The sequence below is a fragment of the Microchirus variegatus genome (genome assembly GCF_963457635.1).
Source record: "Microchirus variegatus genome assembly, chromosome: 8".
In the NCBI taxonomy this organism is placed as follows: Eukaryota; Metazoa; Chordata; class Actinopteri; order Pleuronectiformes; family Soleidae; genus Microchirus; species Microchirus variegatus.
In genome coordinates this window covers 7,218,055-7,229,617 of record NC_139809.1, presented here as the reverse complement: position 1 = coordinate 7,229,617, position 11,563 = coordinate 7,218,055, and the positions used below count along the sequence as shown (strand labels likewise).

At 40.5% G+C, this 11,563-nt stretch overlaps 1 protein-coding gene across 1 annotated transcript in view; it reads right to left on the bottom strand.

Moving 5' to 3' along the window:
- Window positions 1-2,675: 2,675 nt before the first annotated feature.
- Window positions 2,676-11,563, bottom strand: part of dhtkd1 (dehydrogenase E1 and transketolase domain containing 1) — a 13,078-nt gene continuing 4,190 nt past the window's right edge. The window contains exons 6-17 of the mRNA XM_083893341.1: window positions 11,261-11,432; window positions 10,972-11,170; window positions 9,314-9,626; window positions 9,142-9,226; window positions 8,921-9,060; window positions 8,677-8,827; window positions 8,471-8,577; window positions 5,666-5,830; window positions 5,478-5,560; window positions 4,349-4,515; window positions 3,348-3,433; window positions 2,676-3,250 (exon numbers count right to left, since the gene is read on the bottom strand). Coding sequence (XP_083749467.1) covers window positions 3,149-3,250; window positions 3,348-3,433; window positions 4,349-4,515; window positions 5,478-5,560; window positions 5,666-5,830; window positions 8,471-8,577; window positions 8,677-8,827; window positions 8,921-9,060; window positions 9,142-9,226; window positions 9,314-9,626; window positions 10,972-11,170; window positions 11,261-11,432 — 1,770 coding nt within the window. The 3' untranslated portion in view covers window positions 2,676-3,148. The remainder of the gene's footprint in view (window positions 3,251-3,347; window positions 3,434-4,348; window positions 4,516-5,477; window positions 5,561-5,665; window positions 5,831-8,470; window positions 8,578-8,676; window positions 8,828-8,920; window positions 9,061-9,141; window positions 9,227-9,313; window positions 9,627-10,971; window positions 11,171-11,260; window positions 11,433-11,563) is intronic.

Genomic DNA, 11,563 nt, shown 5'->3' with positions numbered 1-11,563 from the left:
AATATACTGAATATTAGGGATGTGAATCTTTGGGTGGCTCACGATTCGATTCCGTTTCTTCGGGTTACGATTCGATTCAAAATCGATTCGATTCATACGATTCTCGATTCAAAAATTGATACAATGCATAGTGTGTTAAGGCAATCAAAACAGTACAGTGTGTATAAGATAATGTGATCACACAAAGGCAAACTTGAGACAAAAGTTAACATTTATTCATTCAAAACAAATAAAAACTTACTGTACAAAAAAATAACTTGCATAAATAAAAGCTAAGGCTAACTTCCGTTTTAACCCAGAAGTTACAAAAATAAACTGTACACAAATAACACAAACTGGTGTTTTGTGTGGTTTTTCAAAATAGAAATCGATTTTTGAAGTTTATGAATCGATTCACAATCGTAGACGATTAGAATCGTGATTCCTATGTGAATCGACCCCCCCCCCCCCCCCCTCGATTGCAGGGGCTACATGTGGCTATGGCTACATACTCTACCTGCTGTCCACTCTGCGTCAGCGTTTTCAACTAGCCCTGTATACCAATATGTATAAAAACACTGTTGTAAAGCTTTTTGTCTGTCAGGCAGAAACTTAGACCGTTAAAAACAGTGATACGGTAACTCGTATAACTTCCTGACTGTTGGCTATAATCTGTGAACAAACATTTCAAGAGCTGTTTGGTTTTGTCCAAACGGACCAGAGATGGTTTTCTCGGATAGTTTGGGCAGGGATGAAAGCTGGGTCTCCATTCTTGCAAACAGACTATCCAGCGAAACCAAAGAGTTTCGGGCCTCAAACATTTTAACTGTGCGACGTTGTCCAGGTGGTCTTTTCTCACTCGTTTCAATGTTCTCGTGCGTCCAACTATGGAAGCAGATTACTGCTGAAACACTCGCCTGGACACTCCGCAATACTCACTAGTAGAAGCTCCATAAATCCTCTCTTGGATCCCTTGGAGCTCCTTCTGCTGGTGTTCACACATTATCTTAAGTCTGGCAAAAACTAAAGCATAATCAGACAAATTTAGGGCCCGATCTGGCCCTTCCGATAATCGCATGTCTCTTCCGATTTTAGGCTGATTTGAACAGATTAACTAGCCAAATTATCCTGTTGTGAGTCTTCGTAAGTATTAAACATGTTTGATATTTTACGACTGGGCATGAGCAGAACCCACAATAACCAATGAGAATGAGATGACCAGGAAACAGATGTTGTGCACTTTTGTTTTAGGACCGTAGCTTTTGAGATTCGGTCTTCTCAGCCATGACTTCATCCACATTTTTTTTGTTGCGTTTCTCAACACAAAACATCGCACAAGCACAACGGCTATTAACGGACAACACCGACAGTCCGCCTCCATGTCTGTTCATATTCTGAAGTCACGTTCAATCACGCGGGTTTCTGTGAGATCCCAAATCCCTGCAATCTGGAAAACTTGAACTAAACTCTCAGTACTCCAGTTGCTATTTTCAGCCAAATAATTAAATTTGATTTATTTTTCCAAGTGATGCTTTAGGTCGATATTAATTGTGTAATAGATGTACAATGCAACGGCGCATTGTCCATTAAATACTTGATCATATTCTAACGCAAGGATAAACCCTTATGGTGTATATATGAATGGTTTTGAACAAAAAGACCTTTCAGCACACAATCCTTGGTCAAAAGCACTCCACAACCCTTGACTGGAGCCTTTGCAATGTGCTAATCGCATTGTTTCAAGTATTGATTTGAAAAATGACGAATTGCTCTGTTCTGAATTGTTCGCAGTTGTAAGAAAAGCCACTCACTCAGACACTCACATCTATGAAGCACACGTGGATTTAAAATTCACCACAACACCTTTATTACCACTGCCAGAATAAAACAATAAAAAAAGGCGACCGACTCTTCCCAGAAGAGTCTGCCTTCACCTTTTTCCCACTGTGAGTCAAGTATTACATCACAAAACAACCCACAACACAACAAAGTACCATGGAAACCAGAGATTTAGGTGCTTTAGGTTGTTTCTTCAGTGTAAAACATCACAACATCACATTGGAAAAGGTGCAGTGTCGGCAACGTACATGCCACAATAGAGTAGAAGAAGAAATGAGCACGTTCACTCACTCAATCAGCCTTAAAATCCCCATCAACAGCACAGTCACCTGACCTGGAAGTGGAAGCCAATCCCACTGCAGACAAAAACCAGGTTAATTAAAGATCAGGGAATGATGAAATGACTGCATTTTAAAATAGCACTTAGTAAGACTTATTTAACGAGTGAGTGAACAAGCATGACTGACATTTCCTGAAAGAACAGCGCACAGATGTGAAAAATAGATTTATTGGAAAAGGAGTTCGATTTTCTGACTTGGATTATTTACATTAGCCCTTCAATGCAGTACCACGAACATGAGTTCAAAGTCCTGGCTTATGTTAGAGTTCATACCATGATTTAAAAAATGAAAATAACCAAGCAGGCGTTAGACGCACTGGTACCAATTATGACTCCTTATCCCAAATGTGTACCCACACATATATTCTACTCCTGACACCATGAAGAAAAACAATGGTAACAATTCATGTTTGTTTAAAATGCATATATATATATATATATATATATATATATATATACATATATATATGTATATATATATATATATGTATATATATATGTATATATATAAGCACAACGATCGGCTCCAAGGCCTTAATTCATATCCGAACCATAATATGAGATGATTGCTCTCTCACCAAAAAAAACAAGTAAACAGTTCAGTCTTTACCTTTAAACCATTTTAGACATAATAAAAATCCATGTTTGACTTAAATAGTCCAATAGAAACCATTTTCAATGATTGCCATTTCAATTATTGACCCTTTTTGTTTCAAATCCATGTCCGCACTGTGAGAAGGTGTAGCAGCTTTTGTGCTTTCGGAGATGACAGTGAAATGTATGTAGTGTCGTATTGAAGCCTTCTTCTGGTCTGCGCCGAGTCTTTGGCTACATCCATACTACTGCGTTTTCATTCGTATTAAAAATAAGTACTACTATTAAGTACTACTAGTTTCTGTTCAAACAAAAACAGAGCCAGTTGGGGTAGTGTGGACAGCTGATGTATGCATGTGCGTTTTTGAATGAAAACAGAGTAGTGTGGCTGTAGCCTTAAGAGAAGGTAGCAGTGAGGATGGCCTGTTGTTGCTGGTGATGGAGAGTCCCGATGCCGACAGCAGGAGCAGGCAGAGCCGGCCGACTCACTAACCGGAGCTGAGGAACGACAGAGGAGCAGGTGCTTCTTTAATATCAAACCATTAGGCTGAGTATTATATAGAGATGTAATCATAATTCCACACGCTGCTCTCACCTTGCGGGCCAGCTGCTTCTCAAACCTGGGAGCCACAAAAGACCAGGGACCCATGTTCTGAGGCTCCTCCTGACTCCAAATAAACTCTGTGCAGGGGATTGACAACAGAGAATGATACGATGTTAGATGTAAGTAAAAAAGTATCACATTTAAGTCCATTTTAATAGAATAGAACACTGGTTTTAGCTTGTCAAAGAAATATTTCTCGTCTTCTGTGATGATACGTTCGTTATACATGTCACGTTGAGGTCTTTGAACACAACTCTTAACAGTGTCGGAGCACTGCCGGTTATTATCATTGATGACAATCAAGTCTGACGTTCTTGAAGAGGTGACTTCGGGATTTGAGTCTTTGTGTGAAAACTGTCTGTAAATCCATCATCTTCAGCAGTTCATTAGAAGAGTAAAGTACTACTTATTCTCTCCAATGTGTGCCATACAATAACCAGATATTCTGATACCACAAGGAGAAACAGTTGATCTAAAACAGTTAACAACCCACACGTGCAGAGGATTTAGTGGGTAAACAGAATGAAATGTAGAAATCCCACCGACTCGCTCAGAAATATAACATTTCATAATAGACGTACAGTGTCGTGAAGCTCATACTTCAGATGTTTTTGTCGGAGACTCTGACGCCTGCCTGTATTTCGGGTTCTCTCACTCAGTGCTGGGGACGACTGTCAGACTTTTATTATAGCTGCCACACACACTCATGAACACAGTTAAACTTATAGTGTGACTCACTCACAAAGCTGCTTTTATGAACATTGATAACATTTTATGACGCTCAACAGCATCAGCTGGCAGCATCATTCAGTGGCACTGGTCCTTATCGACATGTTTACAGGAGACAAAATGGAACAGCTTAACATAAAATGAAGCCCTGGCATAGCAAACCTTAACAAAACAAAGGAAAGCTGGTGTAAAGGTGTCTGTTAGGAGTGTGATGGAGATGTGAAAGTCAGTGAGTCTTTGGCTGCAGGGTCACACTACTGTACCTGTAGCGTTGGGATACTTGTTGAGCTCCTGCTGCAGAGACGCCAGAGGGAACGGACACAGCTCCTCCACGCGGATGAGCGCCGTGTTCTGGTTTGCTGGCGACGCTTCTCTCTGTTTCAGCAGGGCATAGTAATGCTTCCCACAGCACAGCACCACCCTCTGGACACTGAGAGAAATAACAATGCAAAGTGGGCTTAATCCATGCGTGACACTGTACCCATCTCTTTGATTTTGACGCCATCACTTATTCTGTGAATTATCCTGTATATAATATCATATTTGCTTTAGTTTAATTCATGTTATTAGCAGTTCAGTGTATGAATATTGGCCTACTGGGTAATCTGCGGGTAGTAGATCTACCTATCCCTGCAGTTATGTACATGCTACAGATAGCAAATTACAAAAATTGGTGTAAAAAATAATGTATGTAATGCATTCATCGGGCACAAAAAAATGTTCTGTTTAAGAATGTCACCACAAGATCATTAGCATCAGCACGCTGGTTCAGACCTTTACAGCTAGATACCAGCTGTAAGTCAGGCTTAAGTAGTCCAAATAAACCAGTTTGTTCCCAACTACGATTCAGTTCTTCCATCATTTTCCATTTTTACGCTATTTTATGGTCGGAAAATGACATGAACGAGTCTCTCAAATGATAAAAAGTATTTGATATTGATATTTCAGGGCAGTTTTTGTAAAATCATCAGTATAGGGAACGTTGTTGCTGTTCAGTGGATTCGCTGTGTGTCTTTTGCCGAGTATTTTTATTTTGTTGACCTAATGACTAGAGCATGGATACCCGACCCAAGCCTGTCGGAACCCGGTGGGTGAATGATTGTCAGGTTCAGTCATGGCAAATTAAATGGTCATTTTAAGTACATTTTTGTTTCGGATTGCCCCTGGGCAAAAATGAAAGGTAGTGGGTCGGTTGTTATTTACTCAGGCTCCATTAGATTTAGACTGAAAATTCCGAGCTGTACTCCACTGATGACAGCAGCTTAGACTCAAATAAAAATCAAATATTCTTCTACCCCCCATCACTTTTTTTTACTTCAAAATAATGCCCTGCCAAATGTGCCCAGGTTCCTGCAGATCTAAACTAGATCTGCCCACAGAAAATGTGTTTACCTTTGTGCTGACACTGAAGTATCGCCCAACACTGGTTTAAAAGACGTTCCCGGTGCCAGCTCAGTCAGACTGGACACTGCGCCCTGTGAAAACAAAAAAACATAAAATCACTCACTTAAATAAAACACCTTTTATTCAAGTGACTAAAATAAGTGGTTCTCAACAACTTCTCGGTCTACAGTGCTTACAGAAAACCTGAGCAGCGTCTTGGGCCCGGCCACAATCAGAGGCTTTCGGAAGTTTCGGATCATCTGTCGCCTCAGCAGGTGGAAATACTGAGCGGGAGTGGTGGGGTTGACCACAGACATGTTGACGGTGTCGTCGTCCACACCGTCCTCTTTACTGTCGCACATCTGAGGACGAGTTAGAACATCATTTACAATTCAGCTAACAATGTGCAACACCAACACATACCCAAGGAGAAGCTGCTGGTACAGCGATTCAGGTAAGAAACATCCTATAAAGAGAGTATGAATTTAATTATATTCAGCATATGATGATATACAGGTTTGTTTTTCAACAGTATCAGAAATGGCCCCATAAACCTGGGTGTTCTCCATAACACACGTTGTCAATGGTCAAAGTTCTCCAACATTCGATGACAGATCTAAATGTGACTCAAACTGACAAAACACATCTTTTATGACACCTGAGTGTTAATGTTTACTTTTCTGACACTAGGACTATTTTGTTTTGACTGCATTTTGCTTTCAAATGCAAGTAATAAAAACTTTATTATACATTTTGGAGAAGTTAATAAAACCTGTGCTGGAGCTGTAAGGCACTGAAACAGATTGTATAAGCTCTCCTAAAGGCACCAGTGAGGTTTTAGTACAGTAGATTTGTCATTTTATTTAAATTCTGAGTGTAAAATGCTCCATGTTTTTATTTTTTTCATCTCCATGGAGTGACGACGAGAGTGAGAAGCTGCAGTGTGCATTATACAGAGAGTGATGAGAGTGATTGGATAAGGCGATGCATTTGGACACAGTCTGACATCTGCTGTCTTTTGTCTGGTGCCCAATCAAGACACATTATCTCCATTGATTTGCTCTTAAGTTTCCTGTAAATAATACGCTCTGTGCTGCACGTTCTTCCTCTATCTATATACTAAAATGTCTTTACCATGGTCCTTTTTTATAGCCGTCTAGTACACGTTTCCTCAGTTCTTTTTCTAAATCAAAACATGCCAGTTCTTGTTTTCGTATTTAGATCTTCACTGGGTGGAACGGTAAAAGTTAGAGGCATTGGTTAACAAGGTTTCAGAGAGGATTTACGTTAACACGATCACAGTCGGAAAATCACAACGCATGATGGCTGAATTCCATTTAACACAAATTAATTGTGGACTATTTTGATAATCGATTAAACGGTTTGAAGCTTTTTTCATGATTAAAACAAGATTTCTGATTATGTCAGCTTCTTAAATGTGAATATTTTCTTTGCTCCATAAAACAAAGAAAGGTAACGCTTTCTTTTACAGTCCCCTAATTACCTGGTATTTAGCTGGTAAATTCATGGTAACACTAAAGTGTTGCTAGGTAATTACCAAGGGTAATAAGATCAGTAAATACAGTGAAACCGTTGCCAAAATACTGGGTAATGCACGGTAATGTACTCGGTAAGTAAAGTAAAACTGTACTGTAAAAGAAAGCCAAGCTTGTTTCCATGTAATTACACACATTTTTAGGGTTAGGTTTGTTAGATTACCCCTTGGGTAAATAGCTAGTAATTAGGGGACTGTAGGTACCTGCTTATTACCAGTTTATAACCCAATAATACACTTACATTTACCATAGTTTTGCCATAGTTTAGCTGTACATACCTTCTTATTAACAGCAGTAATAACACGCTATAATTAACTATATAGTTACCAGGTAAATGCCCAGTATTTTGGCAACAGTTTCACTGTATTTACTTTCTTATTACCATTGGTAATTACCTAGTAACACTTTGGTGTTACCATGAATTTACTAGGTAAATACCTGGTAATTAGGGGACTGTAAAAGAAAGCGTTACCCAAAGAAATCATTTGAAGTGAATCATTTTGGTTAGTGGACAAAACAAGTCATTTGAGAACCTAATTATTTCCGTTTTCTTATATTTTATGGACCAAATAATCACTCAATTAATGGAAAAAATAATCAACAGATTAATCGATTATGAAAATAATCGTTAGTTGTAGCTCTAATATGCTGATTCATTGTCCTGACCGATATGACCTGGCCAGAGTCACAGTTAATGTGATCGGGAACAAATGTTTTTCCTGCAAAAGCAATGCAAAATGGCTGATGTTTTGAAAAAAATTAAGCAGATTGGGTTCTAGGAATTAGGCAGGTTATCGTCCACATTTAGTAAAATGAATTCCTTCTTGTTCCAATCTCACTCCTGCAGCCTAACACAAAAAGACAGACGGAAATATTGCTGCATATATTTGCTGAAGTTGCTCTTTATCTTCATAAAACTCTGGAAAGACAGACGTTTGATCTGAAGTCTCAGGTAATCTGCACAATAAATTTAGTTTATTGCGTTTTGAGCGCAGAGGAGGACGACGGCGACTGTGGATTTTGTCCCGTGATCTGCATTCATAGCACAGTATAAAAGGAATTTTAATGGCCGGTATGGACACGAGGAATGATTACACCAAATAAAACCTGTGTTAATGTTCACATGAACACATGACTGATGTTTTGAGACATGTGAACAGGTGTAAATATACCTCACAGCTACAGATTTTCCTCCATTTAATGACTTAATTTTGGAGAGAGAGCAGATGCTACCATTGCCTGTTTTACTACAACCAATCTGTATAAAAAGGTCCCTTACGGTGTCAAACAATGACAAAAAAAACTTTCTTAGCTGCAAAGAAACCTAAAAAAAAGGACGTAATCTAAAAGAAAGTCAGATAATCAACACAATAAAATGTTTGTCAATGCCGGCAGAGTCTTTTAGAGCATTTGATGACATAGATGCTGCATTACACGCCCACAGACCTGGAGGAATCGCTCCATGCGGCAAGAAGAGTGTTCAGGTCCGGCACCATCGTAACCATGAGGCAGCAGGATCACCATCCCACACTGCAGCAGCCATTTAGCTTCACCTGGTTTCAAATGTAATATATAAAAGAGATTAAAGCACAAAATCTTACATTACATGAGAGAAGTTTCATAGCAGATGTGGACGAATGGTCAGAAGTTACCTCCTGAGATGAAGGTATCGAAGATGATCTGTGCTCCGTTGAAGAAGTCTCCAAACTGAGCTTCCCAGATGGGAAGAAGCTTTGGTTGTGCAATACTCATGCCATACTCAAACCCGAGCACCGCCTCCTCAGACAGGGGGCTGTTACACACCTGAGCACACACGAAACATAAAGGATGAAACAGATTTAAGCAATTTAAGATCATACAGAAGAACTAATCACATTGATTATTTAATCTGCTTGCCTCCAGGAAGCCAGCCTGCTCAGGACTGATGTTGTTCAGAGGGATGTACATGTCGTTAGTGTCTTGACACACCACCATGGCGTGACGCTGACTGAACGTGCCTCTCCCAACGTCTTGTCCGCTGATTCGAATATTAAACCCTGCAGGGAAAAATCATTTTTAATCAACAAATCCACTTCATGACCAGCATCAAATATGTATTTTTCTGCCTGAGCCTTCACCTTGGCAGAGGAGAGAGCCAAAAGCCAGGGCCTCCGCTGTGGACCAGTCCAGTTTGGTGCCGTCTTCTAACTTATGCAGCCGAGCCTGAGTTGACACAACCAAACACACTGTTACTTCGGACCAACACAGGACTGCCCAAAGAGATACAAAAGAGTCCAAATGTGTCCATACCTGTACATGGGTCTTTCCAAGGTGACTGTGCAGCTGGATTTCTTCAGGGACGGAAACAGATTTAGCTCCGACAAACTGCAGCAGAGGGACGGGGACGCCTGTATCCCAGGTGGTGACTCTGGCCTGGGGTTCCACCAGGTCTCCCCAGCGGCCCTGCAGGTTGGTGGGCGGGGGGCTGTACACGGTCATGTTGGCTAGCTTGTCGTTGAGCTTGCCGTAGTGTTTGGATTTGATGTCGTCGCGGTCGGCCTCGCTCATCAGACCCTCGGCGATCAGCTGGTCCGAGTAGGAGTCTGGGACGCTCTTACGGGAGCTGCGAGAAAGCAACAATGTGACATTTAATGTTGAACAAGTATAGTAAGTATATAAAACAGTTAGGGATATACACTACCGTTCAGAAGTTTGGGCTCACTTAGAAATGTCCTTATTTTTGAAGGAAAAGCACTTTTTTCAATGAATATAACATTAAAGGCGCCATATGTAAGAATGTGGCCAAAAACGGTTGCTACACTCAAATTCAAAATACAGAGGTCTTTTAGGTTTCATTTTCTCCGCCATTGTAGCTCAGAGGTACCTGGCGACACGTGGTTGCTCGGCAGCTGAGACTCTACCGACTGCAATGATTGGTAGATGGCAGTAGGTGGCGCCACATGCCAAAACATGATTTCAAAACATAAGCATGATTTGCTGTATGCAAAACGTGATTTTTTGCAAATATTATGGCTGTACTGTTGATACTCTGTTGTGGGTGAGTTCAGTTTGTTATATGAACATTATTCCTGAGTCTCTATGACATATTAGGAGGATTTTATGGCCAGTTGCTTTAGATTTATTACATAATGCACCTTTAAATTAATCAGATACATTAATGTGGTAAAGGACTATTGTAGCTGCAAACGTCTGGTTTTTAATGGAATATGTATATAGATGTATAGAGTCCCATTTCCAGCAACCATCTCTCCAGTGTTCTAATGGTACATTGTGTTTGCTAATCTCGTTTGAAGGCTATTGGATGATTAGAAAACCCTGAAAAACCCTTGTGCAATTATTATTTTGAATAAAAATCATTATTTCTAATCATATCAATGTCTTGATGATATTTTCTATTCCTTTTTGCAACTCTTTTGATGAATAAAAGTGTGACTTTTAATGGAAAACACCCAAAAAATGTATAGGTGACCCCAAACTTTTGAACGGTAGTCTATCACAACATAACCTCCGGTATCTACCAAATGAGCTCCGGTAGCTGACGTCACATAACCAAGGTAACGCTATCTGGCAGGATGCTACGCTGCTTTCTATAGATGTATATACTATACAAGATGGTGGATAGCTGTTTGTGCCCTGGGATGCCAAACTTAGAGGAGGATCCCCACAGATACAGATGTGGTGGAGGTGAATCGCTGCTACGAAATTTAAAATTATATTTCTTTACGTAAACTCGTCTTGATCTAGACTTGGTCTTGATCTTAACAAGTGTGGTCTTGACTACGACACTTCTGTAAGGCAACATTATTTTTCTTTTGAAATGAAACTATCCATGGAGTTCTAGCAGGTTATTCCAGCGACTGTCTGATTAGATGCCAGAACGACCTCATCTCGTTCCTCTAGATTCATTTTATTATCATGTAAAGTAAATGTAAACAAAGTGAACTGACCGGATGATCTTGTACATGGCCGGGTTGGTGAAGAAAGGCTCGTCCATCTCGTTGTGGCCCCACTGGCGGTAGCAGATCAGATCCAGGATTATATCTTTCCTGTAGCGCCGCTGGTACTCCACGGCGAGGCGAGTGGCTCGCAGCACGTCCTCTGCATCGTCTCCGTTCACATGGATCACAGCGCAGTTCACCATCTTACCTGTGATTGTAAATATGATGTAAATCTTTATTACAGCGTCATATAGTACATCACAATCACACGCACACATGATATTCGAGTGTCACTGACCAACGTCGCTACAGTACAGAGAAGACCTCCCCCTCTCTGATGGAGTGGTGTAACCCACTTGGTTGTTCACAATGAGGTGGATGCTCCCACCAACTCTGTAGTGAGGGAGATTTGAGATGGTCAGAGTTTCCGGAACGATCCCTTGACCTGGGAAGGAGCCGTCGCCATGGACCTGTGGACGATCACACAGGGGCCTTATTGACAACTCGCAACTTTACATTACTCTTCCAAATGTGTGTGCACTATCATTCAAAGGTTTGGGGTCACCTATAGAATTATTTTGTGTTTTCCATTAAAACTCAC